Source organism: Melopsittacus undulatus, chromosome W (assembly GCF_012275295.1).
Source record: "Melopsittacus undulatus isolate bMelUnd1 chromosome W, bMelUnd1.mat.Z, whole genome shotgun sequence".
Lineage (NCBI taxonomy): Eukaryota > Metazoa > Chordata > Aves > Psittaciformes > Psittaculidae > Melopsittacus > Melopsittacus undulatus.
Genome location: NC_047558.1, coordinates 2,373,096 through 2,388,447, shown reverse-complemented (window position 1 = coordinate 2,388,447; position 15,352 = coordinate 2,373,096). Strand labels below are relative to the sequence as shown.

The window sequence follows — 15,352 nt, the reverse complement described above, 5'->3', positions numbered from 1 at the left end:
CATCCCTTCAGGACTGGGGGGAGGAAGAAGTAGAGGAGTGAGAGAGCAAGTGGTTCTGAGTTACCGGCTGGGCTTAAACCATGACATTTACCAGGCATGATTTGCCCTTACTGAAGCCCTGGTGGCTGTCATCAGTTACCTCATTGTTTTTCATGTGCTTTAGCATGGTTTCCAGGAGAATCTGCTCCATGATCCTCCCAGGCACAGAAGTGAGACTGAGTGGTCTGTAGTTCCCTGGGTCTTACATTTTCCTCTTCTTGAAAATGGGGGTTATATTTCTCTTTCTCCAGGCACTGGGAACTGCAGCTGAATGCCAATTTTTTTTTCAAATTTGATGGACAGGGGCTTAGCAAATTAATTGGCCAGCCCCTTCAGTACCTGCAGATGGATTTCATCAGGTCCATGGACTTGTGCATATTCAGGTTCTTAAGATGGTCTTGAACCTGTTCCTTTCCTACAGTGGGCCCAAGGTCTTCATTCTCACAGTCCCTGCATCTGCCTTCCAAGACTTGGGCAGAATGGTCAGAGCATTTGACAGTGAAGATTGAGGTAAAGAAGTCATTAAGAACCTCAGCCTTCTCCAAACAAGGGTAGCCAGTTCTCCTGACAGCTTCCAGAGAGGGACCACATTGTCACTATTCTGTCTTTTCTTTGCTACATATCCATGTAGCAAACTTGATTTTCCTTCCTGTCCTGCAGGAGGAGTAAGCAAGGGGCTGTGTGGTTCTGTGTTACCAGCTGGGCTTAAACCACAACAACATGCTTTATTCAAGAGATTAAAAAAAAAAAAAAAAGAAAAAGTTACAAAAAATATAGAAACATAGAATCACAGAAGAGTTATGGTTGGAAAGGATCTTCAGATCATCAAGTTCCAAGCCCCCTGATATGGACAGGAATGAGAATTCTAGTATAAGATAAACCATTGTAGTCATAGAATCATAGAGTAGTTAGTGTTGAAAAGGACCTTAAGATCATCTAGTTCCAACCCCCCTGCCATGGGCAGGGACACCTCACACTAAACTATGCCACCCAAGGCTCTGTCCAACCTGGCCTTGAGCACCACCAGGGATGCAGCAATCACAATTCCCTTGGGCAACACATTCCAGTGCCTCACCACTCTCACAGTAAATTACTTCTTCCTTACATCTAAATATGAACTTCCCCTGTTTAAGTGTGAGCCCATTACCCCTTGTCCAATCACTACAGTCCCTAATGAAGAGTCAATCCCACCATCCCTATAGTCCCCCTTCAGATACTGGAAGGCTGCCATGAGATCTCCACGCAGCCTTCCCTTCTCCAGGCTGAACAGCCCCAACTTTCTCAGCCTATCATCATATGTGAGGTGCTCCTGACCATCCCCATGGCCCTCCTCTGGAATTGTTCCAACAGTTCCATGTCCTTTTTATGTTGAGGACACCAGAACTATACACAATACTCCAAGTGAGGTCTCACAAGAGCAGACTAGAGGGGCAGGATCACCTCCTTCAAACTGCTGGTCACACTCCTTTTGATGCAGCCCAGGATACGGTTGGCTTTCTGGGCTGCAAGCGCACACTGCTGGCTCATGTTCACTTTCTCATCAGTCAACACACACATCCCCCCAAGTCCTTCTCTGCAGGGCTGGTCTGAACCTCTTCTGTGCCCAACCTGTACCTGTGCCTGGGATTGCTCCGACCCAGGTGTAGGACCTTGTACTTGGCATGGTTAAACTTCATGAGGTTGGCATCAGCCCACCTCACAAGCACCTCAAGGTCCCTCTGGATGGGGTTCCTTCCTTCCAGCATATCAACTGAACCACACAGCTTGGTGTCATTGGCAAACTTGCTGAGGGTGCCCTCAATCCCACTGTCCATGTCACCGACACAGATGTTGAACAAGACCGGTCCCCAACACCGATCAATGAGGGACATCACTCGTTACTGTTTTCCAACTGGACACAGAGCCGTTGACCCTTTTTGCATTCTGCCATCCAGACAGTTCATTATCCACCAAGTTGCCCATCCATCAGAATGATGTCTCTCCAGTTTTCAGATAAGGATGTTGTGCAGGACAGTGTCAAACGCTTTGCACAAGTCCGGGTAGATGACATCAACTGCTTTACCCCTGTCCATCAGTTCTGTAGCCCCATCATAGAAGGCCATCAAATTGGTCAGGCAGCATTTCCCCTTAGTGAAGCTATGCTGGCTGTCACCAAGCACCTTGTTGTTTTTCATGTGCCCTAGCATGCCTTCCAGGAGAAACTGCTCCCAGATTTTGCCAAGCACAAAGGTGAGACTGACTGGTCTGTAGTCCCCGGGTCATCCATTTTCCCCTTCTTGAAAATGGGGGTTATATTACCTTTTTTCCAGTCATCGGGAACTTCACCTGACTGCCATGCTTTTTTAAATGCTAGACAGTGGCTTAGCAACTTCATTCACCAGCTCCTTCAGGACCCGTGGATGGATTTCATCAGGTCCCATGGACTTGTGCACATCCAGGTTCTTAAGACAGTCTCAAACCTGATCCTTTGCTACAGTGGGCCTAATGTCTTCATTCTCACACTACCTGCACCTGCCTTCCAAGACTTGGGTGGTGTGGTCAGAACCTTTGCCAGTGAAGACCAAGGCAAAGAAGTCATTAAGAACATCAGCCTTCTCCAAATCCAGGGTAGCCAGTTCTCCTAATAGCTTCCAGAGAAGGCCCACATTTTCACTAGTCTATCTTTTATTTGCTACATACCTATAGCAGCCCTTCCTGTTATCTTTCACATCTCTTGCCAAGTTTAATTCTAACTGGGCCTTAGCTTTCCTAACCTGGTCCCTAGCTTCCCAAACAACATCCCTGTATTCTTCCCAGGCCTCCTGTCCTTGCTTCCACCTTTTATAAGCCTCTTTTTTTCCCCTCAAAGTTTCCTCAGCAGCTCCTTATCCATCCAAGGAGTTTCCTGGCCCTCCTGCTGTACTTCTTTCAAGTTGAGATGCAACACTCCTGAGCTTGTGGCAGGCGATCCCTGAAAATCAATCAACAGTCTTGGTCCCCCTGCCCTCTAGGGCTATATCCCATGGAACCTCACTAAGCAGGTTCTTGAAGAGGCCAAAGTCTGCTCTCTTGAAGTCCAGGGCAGTGAGCTTGCTGCACGCTCTTCTCACTGTCCTGAGGATCTCGAACTCCACCTTCTCATGATCGCTACAACCAAGGCTGCCCTGGAATGTCACATTTCCAACCAGCCTCTCCCTGTTGGCGAGCACGAGTTCAAGCATGGCACCTCTTCTCGTCAGCTCCTCTATTACTTGCAGAAGGAAGTTGTCTTCCACACAATCAAGGAACCTCCTGGATTGCTTGTGCCGGGCTGTACTGTCCCTCCAACAGATATCAGGGTGGTTGAAGTCTCCCATGAGAACAACAGCCTGCGAGCGTGAGGCTGTTCCTATCTCTCTGTAGACTGCTTCATCCACAGAGTCCTCTTGGTCAGGTGGTCTGTAACAGATCCCCACAGTAATGTCCCCCATAGCTGTTCTCCCTGTGAACCTGACCCACAAGCTCTCTGTTGAGTGATCACTTTTCCCCAGAGTTCCATACTCTCTAGCCTATCACTGACATGAATAGCAACTCCCCCTCCGCATTTGCCACACCTGTCTTTTCTAAAGAGCCTGTAACCTTCTATTCCAACATACCAGTCATAGGAGCCATCCCACCATTTTTCTGTGATACCAATTAACATGACTTTAGCACTTATTTCTATAGAGTCAGTCAAGGTTTGCACAAGCCATTTGACCATTCATCCTATAAAACCCAATGCCACAAAAGAATTTCAGATACACATTCTCTAGCCAGAAATATCACTGTTCTTCCAACCTAAACTTGATTAGGTACATAAAGCACTCCAGATGAAAGCCTAATTAATCAACAACACTGCTTTTGCAGAATCATCTTGGAACTGGCTGGTCTCAAGACTCTACTTGGATTTTCTTTTCAAGACATGACTAAGTTTTCCCTCAGGACTATGCCGGAGTTCTTCCTTCACAAACAGTACTGCAGCAAGGGGGATCATTATCTGCTGCAGTTTGTCATTTCTGTTCTAGAGAAGCTTACAGTGGCCATGATATTACACCTATCTGCTGAAATAAGCCTCCATCCTGCCCAGGATCCCAGGCATCAACCTCCAGGCAGCTTTTCTTAGGCAAGTTTAAGGACCACCTCTCAGGACCATAGAATGGTTTCAGCTGGAAGGGAGCCTAAAGCTCATCCAGTTCCATCCCCCTGCCACAGGCAGAGACACTTTCCACTAGACCAAGCTGCTCCAAGCCCCGTCCAGCCTGGCCTTGAACACTGCCAGGGGCAATGCATTCTCCAGTGTCTCACCACCTTCATGGTACCCTCCATACTTGGCCATGTACTATCATTTTCTGCTTGTCAACTAGATAAAACCCTTTCAAGTGCAAGAGCCAACCTGCAGAACAGGCAAACTAAATGAATCGCATGCCTGTAGTTCTCAGTGTACTGAGCTGTTTCTTACCACTGTCAGAGGAGTCTTCTTTCTTAGACCGCATCTTTCTCTTTCGGCCACGTTTGCCCTTCTTTGTTTCTCCTCCATTCTCTCCTTCCCCACCATCTAGGCCAGAGCAGTTATCAGCATGTCTGGCCATTGTGTTCTACTCAGCAGAAGATTAAACACACAAGAAAAAATACAACATGCATTGAATTCAACATCAGATATTCTGACTCTGTATTTTCTAACACATTCCTGGTAACATTTTTTGGGTAAATTTCAGTTCATTAACTTTTATGAATAAAGTTGCATTTTCCCATTGCTCATGATGTTAAAGTAAATAAGTGCTAGTACTAATTCTGTATTATACCAGGTCTCCCCACATCTTTTCCTCTCAGTAAGAAATGCTCTGTTTAAAAGATTAATACTGTGCCCTGTACCTCACCCACCTTTCCTTTTGGGTAACCATGTTCCACTCCCCTTGGCTAAAAGCCTCTTTCCACCCATTCCACCCACAATTCATGTATTCCCTTACCCTGCGAGTGAATGTTTTGCCACACTTGGAACAGACAAAGGCAGCAGGGACAAAGTTGGGATCATGGTATCGTTTGAAGTGCATATCGAGGAGCTGTTTCTGACGGAAGGTTTTATCACAGTGGCTACAGGCATAAGGTTTTTCTCCAGTATGGGTCCGTTTGTGCATGACCATGTGCCGCTCCTGACAGGGACAAGCAAGATGGGAGAAGAAGCTTGAGAACACAAGACATATGGATACAGAAGAGCAAGTTTTCAGCTAAAAGGAAGCTGAAACTTTTTCCTTAATATCAAGAAAAAAATGATTCTACAGGAATGTGAGAACCTCTTGATTGATGGCATATTCATTCCTAGCTACTTCCATCCTGGATGGACTCTAATCCCTTTGTCAACAGGAACACCAAGGTTGTAGCTTAGGAGGCATTTCTCTACAGGGGAGCACTACACCAAGAAGCAAAGGCCACTGAACTTTCCCTTCACACTCTTCAAAAGGTTGAGAGCACTAATTTGATCTTGACAGCTGGTCAAACTTAACAGCCAAGATCTCCACCTCCTATTTCCAGCTCATGTTCCAACACCAGTCCCACCACCTTACCTGTCTGCATGCATAATCACACTGGTCACACTTGAAGCGCTTCTCATTCTTGTGAGACTTCTGATGCTGTATGAGGGCATACCGCTCATGGAACACGGCATCACAGTAGCGACACTTTTTGCCCTGCTCAATGTAGGAATGCTGCTTCCGCAAGTGGACACCTGTGAGCAAAAGAATCAGAGGCTTTAACCACCATGGCTTTCTAAGCACAAAAGATTAGCCTAAAGTCTCCTTGGAGACCTTCCCTCCACATTCTCTTGAGCTCAAGGCAAAAAAGTGAAATAGTTAATTTAGGATGCAACTAAAGACCTAAAAGACTTGTAATTAAAAGCAACAAGAACAATTCCTAGACAGAAAGGGCTTGCAGGAAAACTCCAAGGTTTTCCACAGGATTCTAGATTTATTAGTCACAATCTGTGCTAGTATGAAATACTTGCATTTGATAACATGCGATTGTCAAACTAGAGAGTCTTGTGGACTGTTACAGAATCATAGAAACAACTAGGTTGGAAAAGACCTTTAAGATCATCAAGTCCAACCGTTAACCCAGCACTGCCAACGCCACCACTAAACTATGTCACTAAGGGCCTTGTCTATGCTTAAGAGTACTCAGAATTGCCTGGATACAGCCAGAGGCCAGGTAATACAACAGGGGAAAAAATTATTTCCTGCAGGACTAGAAGTCAAAGTGACAGGGCTAGAAGGCAACAGGGATACCAGCAGATAACCCCCAACTGAGATTTTAGCAATTTATTTCAAATCCTCCAACTAAGAGCAGCATACCACAGCTGCACAAGGTAGCTTAGGGCAGATTAAAGCATTAGAAGAAAAAATCATAGCTAGCATCAGTTTTCCCCTGTTGTAAGTCAGCTCATTTGCTCCCGACATCAACTGACTGACATCCTCTCAAACTGCTTCTCATCGTAGCAATTTATACTTGCCTTTACTGGAAGGGAACCTGCCTTCCCATTACTTGGGTGATGTTCTGTTTACAGACAAAGTTCTGCCAAATCATGTCTTCTTCCTTATCCACAGCTGCTCTGGGCATGATATTTTTCACCTTCTTTTAGAACATGAGTTTCCCTACTGGAATCACACTGGGTACTGTTCACTAGATCAAGACCTTCCTACTGCAAGGACTCGGGGCTCTTGTGGCAACTCAGTTCCTCCTACTCTGTCTGTGGCACACAGCTCCACATCCTGGAAAATTAAACTGTTTGGTCTAATTCAAACCTTTTAGCTTGATGAAAATATCTCTGCATGAAACTTAATGGCCTTCAACATGCAGGAAGTCACCAGATGTTCTTTAAGGTCTCTTCCAACCCCAACCCATTCTATGGTTTTATGCCTTTTTAGACCCCAAACCATATACAGTTGTAATCTCAGTCCAAGTTCAATAAATGCCTTGCATCTATAGGCTGAAAACAGTAGCTTGCCCTGTATGCTTGCAAAACATGCTACATTTTCAAAGAATGAAAAGAAACTGAATGTTCTTACAGTTTGCAGCAGCTACTGTAAGCTGAAAGGTTGTATTACCAGCCACACATCTAAGCCTGTTCTTCATATTGTACAGTTACCACAAGTATTAGGTTAGAAGAGACAGCGGTTAGATTATGCGAGCTCTAATTCTGGAGAATATCTGTGAGATACATACCCAAGTCACTCTTTCTTGCTATAACAGTATCACAGTGAGGACAGTGAAATTTGGCCACATTCTCTGTGTGCTTCTGCAAAATGTGCATCTTCATGGTCCCACTCTGAGTGAAGCGAGCATGGCAGATGTAACATTCATATGGCTTCTCTCCTTCAGGAGAAAATAGCACAAGTACTTATATTAAAGAAATCTCACCAAAAAGCCCCAAACAAAACAACCTCCCAGAACTTGGAACAGACAGCTAATTGATAGAAATAGTAACTCTAGAAAGAGCTCAATGATCCATCTCTAGAGGTTTTTGCAGAAAGGAGCATGCTGGAGCTAAGAGACTCAAGTTCAGTCTTTCAGCAAATTAGTTAAATTATTACCCTTATTCTCAGAAATGCATGAAGATCTACATGCAGGCTGCCAGAAGACAGCAGGTGGAATCAGAGTTTTTTTGGAGGCGAGGTTCTGAATGCTCATATATACATGCAAGGGCATTTCCTCCCCACCCCTCCAATTTCAGCAATACGGTTAAACTGGCACTCCAGTAACATTCTGTGCCAAAACCATCCTTATGTCTATTGAAGGAAAAGTTCAGGTCTTTACTAACATGCATGAGATGCTTTTGCAAATACACTCATGCATGAAATTGCAAACGGCTATAATATTCTGCTGGAAGCTGAACACTGATAGTAGAAGTTTCTTCTGTTCCTACCACAAGTGCCTGTCTTTTCTCACCTCACAAACTGGAAATCAGAGTCCTCCAAGCTCACTTCTCGGGGCAGATTATAAATTTACTAGTGCTTACAAATCATGGTGCATTCTCCTCAGCTGCAGACTTTATTAAAGTTTAATATTAAACTACAAAATAGCATTCTTTTACTGCTTAAGTGCTAGCACACATTGTACACAGCCTCAGCACTGACACTAAAACCCCAGGACATCAATACCAGAGTGGGTCCTCATGTGCCTCTTCAGTTTGTAGGTATCCCTGCTGGCATAGCTGCACAAGCTGCACTGGAACGGACGCTCTCCAGTGTGAGAACGGATGTGGCGTTTCAATTTGCTAACCTGGAAGTCAAGAACAAGACTGAAGTTAGCAGAAAGGAGCAGGTCAGATCACCAAAATACCAGAAATCAGTCAAGAGTTTAAGGTAGTCTGGTTTTATCTTGTTGCTAAATCAAACACACATTTTAATGCCACTCTCACACTGCAGTCACATGCTCTTGCCCACCCTACTTCACCTGCCAACCTCATTCACAGCCTTGCTTGATGCTTGCCCCACACTCAGTGCAGCCTGATTTGGAGTCCTGTGTTCACCTTACTGTTACCAATCATCTCAGCATCTGAAGACATGTTAAAATTTGAGAGTATCCTGGAGAGACACAAGAAAGTGTTCTGGGAAAGCATGAGCCAATGGAACACTGGTCAGTGTGCCCTGCACAGGGTGTTTTTCTCCACAGGTGCTTCCTTGGGTCCTCTCCAGTTACATTGAGGAATATGATAAATCAATTCCCTACCAAGAACAGCAACAACAACAAAATAATAATAAAAAAATCTAGTCCTACAATCAACAGGATGACCGAATTCCTTACCTCTCTTGCTTTTATTTAGAAAGTACAAACCCAGCTCAAAGGTCAACATAAACACAAATGTTAAGACATTCTCTAACTCCAGCCTGACCATGCTGCTTTATCACCAACTTATGTCTACAAAATGCAGTGTGAGCTCACAGAAGGACCAACTTGATTATTCTTTCCCAATGCATACTATGAAAATCACTGCAACACAATTTATTCAGCACTCAAACCACAAGGCTTGGAATTACAGCACTGCAGCCACAGAGATGGCTGCCTGCTTCAGCAGAGCACACAATTCCTGCAGGCCAAATAAGAAACAATGACAACTACTGTCTCCAAGGAGGAAACAGGTATTACCCAGGATTTCTGCGCATAAATGCTCTCAAACTGTTTCCTCATTAACTAAGGAAACCTCACCATTTGCTTTCAAGAACAGATGCAATTTATAAGTTTTTTTGCTCAGAGCCTTCTAAGCAAATCAAATAGGAAATGCCTAAGAACAGAGTATCTAAAAGGTGGTAAACAAGCTTCAAAGCCTCCAAGGAAGCCTTCAGTGCTGTAACAACCAACATACCTCCACACTAGCATAATCACACATTGAACATTTGAATGGTTTCTCATGGGTATGTTTGTAGCGGCGATGCCGAACCAGTTCTCCACTGGTCACAAAGGCCATGTCACAGTCCGGGCACTTGTGAGGGCGAGTACCTAATGGTTTGCAGCAAAAACAGGAGACAATGACATTGAGATTTAGTGATAAAAGGAAAAAAAAACAACCCCAAACTGTCCCATATTTTAAGTAATGGATTGAAAATCTTGGAGCATGATACCCTTTCAGTGAGGAAGGGCTCCCTTTTCTATCCCTTAGTGATTTATAAGACATAAGCATACAGAGAAAATGAGGGACATGAATCACACTTCTTTTGACAGAAAGGTCACAACAAGCTGAAGTTTAATTACAGTTCAATTACCTGTAGTTTTATGCCAGAAAATTTAGTAAGGAGCAACATAAATGTGCTACAGTTCCTAGCCACAAGTTTTATTGGTCCGGTTTATTATCTATTCCCTGGGGTTAAGATGGCTTCCCCCCCCCCCTTTTTTGGTTATTTTCAATTCCTTTATGTTTAGCTCCTTATTCTCATCTTAGTTTTCTGCAAGCAGGGGTGGCAACACAACACTCAGAACACAAATACCCAAGACAAATGGAACATTTCTACAACTACAGGTGATGCTGGACCAAGCCCAGGAACAGTTTTATACCTGTGGCCAGGCAGCAAAAAACTTGATTTGTATGAGAAACAAACAGCAATACATGGTCCTCTTCATTAGGGTCTGTAGCAATAGGATAAGGGGTGTTGGGTTCAAACTTAAACAGGGGAGATTTAGGTTGGATATAAGGAAGAAATTTTTAACTGTGAGAGTGGTGAGACACTGGCATAGGCTGCCTAAGGAAGTTGTGATGCCCCATCCCTGGCAGTGTTCAAGGCCAGGTTGGATGGGGCTTGGAGAAAACCTGGTCTAGTGGAAGGTGCCCCTGCCCATGGCAGGGGGGTTGGAACTGGATGAGCTTTAAGGTCCCTTCCAACCCAAAGCATTCTGCGATTCTATGGTTTCTTCCTTTTTAGCCTGTTCCATGAGAGGTATTGGATTCATGATGGATCCATCCTGGTTCTCTCTTTGTTCTAACAGAGTGGATCCTACAGAAACAAGGTATGCAAGAGCAAGAGTACCTGTGTGAGTGTTGAGGTGGTTCCTCAGCAATGTGACTGTCCGGAAAGCCCTGCCACAGAGATGGCACTTATGTGGTCTTTCATCAGTGTGGCTTTTCATGTGGCGGTCCAAGTTGGAACGACGTGGACAAGTGTAACTGCACAGTTCACACTGGAATGTTTTTTTTACACCTAGCCATGAAGGAAATAATCTTTAGTCTTGACAGTACTGCGGTCTACTGTGTAACCTAAGAGTTCAGCAGGTAAAAAGGAAAGGTTCTTGGAGGTGTCACTACCACAAGGAACCAACATGTACCATTAAATTCAACTGCATATCCTTCAGAACAATCATTGCCTACAGCTGGCTTGGTTTCAATTTACATTAGTATGCCAACACTCAATATTCCTTCTCTAAAAAGGGTTCCTTCCTTAACTTACAGCTTTAAGAAAAGTCAAACATACCTATTGCTGCATTTTGTACCATCTTACCTTCCCCAGCAATTGGTTAGGAAAAACCCACAGACCTAATTATACCATTGGTTTCTGATGTAAACCATGTGTACACAAACACATATATATTGCAGTGAAGAGAAAAACTTCTTCAATTGTTGTCATATAGGAATACTAATGCCACAGCATCCTACTCAAGGAAAATTAGTTCCTCTATAGCCTAGATAGAGGAGACAGGAGATTTACCCAGGAAACAAGAGCTGAGTGTTATTACGTAAAGAATAAGTGTCACTGGGCATGCTTGCTTTCCTCCCACTTGGACCTACTCAGTCACTTCAATCATACTGCAAGGTCTCACCGTAACAAATACGTTTTCAAAATCCACTTGTAGATGGGGAGCTTACCTTTCTTTTTAATTTTTGTTGGCTTAGGTGGCTTCATATTGCCCACCACCTTTTCTGCATTCACCTCAGACAACAAACCCTCCTGCTGCTCCTCTTCAAAGTCATACACCGAGACATCCACATCTTTGCCTTCCTCAGTGTAGCGAAGCTTACTCTTTTTGGTTTTCTTTGTTTTTTTGGCTGGTGGCTGATAGTCTGGATCTTTTTGCCAATTAGGATCTTCCTGTGGCTGAAGTTCACCTTGTTCCAGTGTCTCCACCTCACCATTTGCACCCACTTTCACTACTTGGAAGCCTTCTGGTAAAGGGAGGGTGTGACATATCATGGGCTCTCCCTCTTGCAGGCCTCCTTTGGAGGTTTCATTTTCATAAGCTCCCTGAAGTTCTTCCACAGATGTGGTGGCAACAGGTACAGTCACCGGTACAGGTACTTGGACCAGTTGAAGCTCACCAAGGTTTATAGGCTGCTCTTCCATATTAACAACCTGAAGTGTAATGATCTGTGTGTCATCCACTGTAGCCTCCGTTTCATGAGGCACTGTGCCTTCCATTACTTCAGTCTTCATTTGAAGAAGAGCTGGATCCAACTGCTCCATCATCACCATCTGCATACCACTGTTAACATCCTGCACTACTTCACCCCCATCTGCTTGGTCTGGTGGTATGTGACAGCCATCGTCCTCCTGCCCACCTTCACGGCGTCTTTGATAGGTTTTTCTCTCTTTCCCTTTAATAAAAGTTTCCGACTCCTCCACGATAGCTTCAACTGCCTCACCTTCCATTTTACCTTTCTGCTGTAAAAACAAGAGAATGAATGCCACACACCATCCAGTGGAGGTTCAACAACTGCACAAACCCCACAGAGGGACAAACAGCCTAACTGAAAGCAATGGGCTCAACAGCAGCCATCACGTTCAGAAACAGGATTTGAGAATTGGAGTCTCCACTATGACTATGAGCCTATGAGCACTGGAAACCAAGGCAACCGCATAATGCTGCCTGAAGTGAGACAACTTGTCCTGGGTTCAGCTGTAACAGCTATTTTTCTCCTTCTTACTAGCTGGTGCAGTGCTGTGTTTTTGACTTTAGCCTGAGAACAATGCTGATAACACACCAATGTTTTTAGTTGTTGCTCAGTAATGCTTATTACAATCAAGACCATTTCAGTCTCATGCTCTGACAGTGAGGAGGGGCACAACATGCTAGGAGGAAGCAGAGACAGGACACCTGACCTGAAGTAGACAAAGGGGTATTCCATACCATAGTACATCATGTCCAGTATATAGACTGGGAGGAGTTACTCGGAAGGCCCAGATCACTGCTCAGGTCAGGCTGGGTAACTGTCAACAAATGTTGAGCAATTATATTGTGCATCACTTATGCTTATTATTGATTTTCCTTTCCCCTTTTAGCTCCCCTTGTTATTTCCCTTATTATTATTAGTGGTGGTAGCAGTAGTGGTTTTGTATTATACTTTAGTTACTGGACTGCTCTTATCTCAACCCATGGGATTTTTAGTCTTTCAAGTCTCTTCCCCATCCCTCCGGGGGGGGGGGGGGGAAGGAATTGAGTGAGCAGCTGCATAGTGCCAAGCCACCGGCTGGACTTAAACCACAACACAATTATACCAGTTTCTTGGAAAGGAAGAAAAGCAAGGAAAAGAGATTGTGATATATATATTCCTGCTTGTTAAAGACCACAAATCCCACAGGCAGGAGGAGGTACAGCAGTATCATTCCTTATTGAGCTTGTTTAGTCACTTCACACAGCTTAGCAATATCAGAGGCAGTCTTTAGCTATAAAATTTAAAGGGACAAAAATAACATACTGTTAAAAGTAAACAGACAACCTCATAGGAAGTATGACATGTGAGAACTGCAGAAATCTTCCAGGAAGAAAAAGCATTAAGAATTATGCACAGAACTGAACCCCTGAGCAGAGGATGCTGCACAATGCCCTCTTCAGACTGAGCAAGCTGTAGCAGGCAGAGAAGGCTCAGGTAAGATTTTACTTCAATTTAAATGATGTGGATTCAGAGCTGTGGACTTGATGTCTCATACCACCTGGGTTAAATCTATCCATAGTCACAAACAATACTGAAGCTCAGCATTTTGGTGGGCCTTAACTGTAACTCTGAAAATAGTTGCATACAAGCATAAGTTTGAGATTTTCTTCCTCCTCAGACCAGCCAGCATTATTCTCCACAGTTAGGGTAAAACAACTCCTGTGTTTTCATTCTGCAGGAAGGTTGTTTCAACAGTCATCATAACTAGAATAAATTATGATTTGAAAGCTGTCTCCACCCCCTCCCCCAAAGTAATAAAAATTATAGTAAAGGAGTATTTCATAAATCTACCCGTTTCAGGTGGTTTACTTTGGAAAAATGAAAGCAGATTCCATCACCACATCAACTTCATTCCCTGCATCAGGATATGATTTATTATACCCCTCAAGTGTTAAAGTACAATGGCCAATTTCACTGCTGAAGCAAGTAACAAAAATGACAGTTTCCTTACAAAGCTTGTGATAAAGTTTCGATTCTAGTTTCAGATATAAGAGACTTACAGATTTTCCTACTGGATTGACTGGCCTCTCGGACCAGCTAACGGAATCTACCGAACCTCTCTCTCGGGAGCAATTCAATCTCAATATACTACTTTCAAATATCTGCACTTCACCTTACATTCTCATTTCAGAAACACACAGGCTTGTATACACAAACATGAAACAGAATTAGTCTTTATCAGAATTACAATACCTGTAACTTATTATTTTTAGAGTCCTTGCTTTACTGCCTTCTCTAGAGTCCAACAATTGTGTCACAAGAACAACACAGCTCACTGTTCTGCAGTCTGCTCAGACTAGGGACATCTATTCCTGTGCTGTCTCGACAGTCATTCTGTCATGGGCAGCAGCAGTCTCCAGAGAGCACCAGACACGCAGAAATACCAACATATGGCTCCATGTGCACTCCCCTGCAGGGATGCGGCCTATCCTTCCCTTCACCACCCATTAGCTTATCATGTCAGAGCGAATCCATATGGACAAACAGCTAAAGTACACAGGATGATGTAAGTACTTAACACTAGCCAGCAGGCAATCCAAACAGTGCTGGTCTTCAGCCTACAGCAACTGCAATATTAGCAAACTGTTTCAATTATCTCAAGTATTTGCAGAGAGAGAAGGGAGAAGTGTTTTCAGGTGACCAAAAGCCTCTAAACAAGAAAAGGAAGGTCAGAGCTAAATAAAATATAAGAATGTGGTAAATAGATGGGGGGAGGGGTAATAACAAAAGATTTATGGTGGAGGGGAGAAAAAAATAGGAAAAGCCCATATGCAAAGCTAATGCAATTCCATTTTTGTGCCTTGTAGAGGAACAGAGGTCAGCAATCTTGACACAAGCACAGGCAGCTCTGAGCAGAGGTGGGCTCTCGTACAGACCTTCACATTCATTGCCAATATCAAAGATGGTAATGAACCTAGGTCACCTGAAAGCCAGCCAGCAGGCCAAGATTTGCCAGTGTCCTCTACCTAGAGAAGCCACTCCAGTGGAGTAGCAGGAAGCATCTTGTACACCAGCAAATCCCACGTCCACCAAGAAACAGGTCATTCACATCAATGTTTACAAATATGTAAAGGGTGAGTGTCAGGATGATGGAGCTAGGCTTTTTTCAGTGATATCCAGTGGTAGGACAAGGGGCAGTGTGTGTAAACTGGAGCACAGGAAGTTCCATGTGAACATCAGGAAGAACTTCTTTACTGTAAGAGCGACAGAGCACTGGAACAGGTTTCCCAGGGGGGTTGTGGAGTCTCCTACGTTGGAGATATTCAAGGCCTGCCTGGACAAGTTCCTGTGTGATGTACTCTAGGTTACCCTGCTCTTGCAGGGGGGTTGGACTAGATGATCTTTCGAGGTCCCTTCCAACCCTTGGGATTCTGTGATTCACATACCTGAACACTGGCATGTGGCTCT

At 44.1% G+C, this 15,352-nt stretch overlaps 1 protein-coding gene across 5 annotated transcripts in view; it reads right to left on the bottom strand.

Moving 5' to 3' along the window:
- The window catches only part of LOC117438009 (transcriptional repressor CTCF-like), a 46,532-nt gene that overhangs the window by 9,957 nt on the left and 21,223 nt on the right, over positions 1-15,352 (bottom strand). For 2 of the 5 annotated variants that reach the window (XM_034073348.1, XM_034073345.1), the window contains exons 2-9: positions 11,381-12,173; positions 10,548-10,718; positions 9,392-9,525; positions 8,187-8,307; positions 7,252-7,401; positions 5,598-5,758; positions 5,004-5,186; positions 4,496-4,631 (exon numbers count right to left, since the gene is read on the bottom strand). In XM_034073348.1, coding sequence (XP_033929239.1) covers positions 4,496-4,631; positions 5,004-5,186; positions 5,598-5,758; positions 7,252-7,401; positions 8,187-8,307; positions 9,392-9,525; positions 10,548-10,718; positions 11,381-12,161 — 1,837 coding nt within the window. In that variant the 5' untranslated portion in view covers positions 12,162-12,173. Of the gene's footprint in view, positions 1-4,495; positions 4,632-5,003; positions 5,187-5,597; positions 5,759-7,251; positions 7,402-8,186; positions 8,308-9,391; positions 9,526-10,547; positions 10,719-11,380; positions 12,174-12,639; positions 12,759-15,352 lie in introns of those variants that run through there. The other 3 variants (XM_034073347.1, XM_034073346.1, XM_034073349.1) reach the window with 3 other exon arrangements.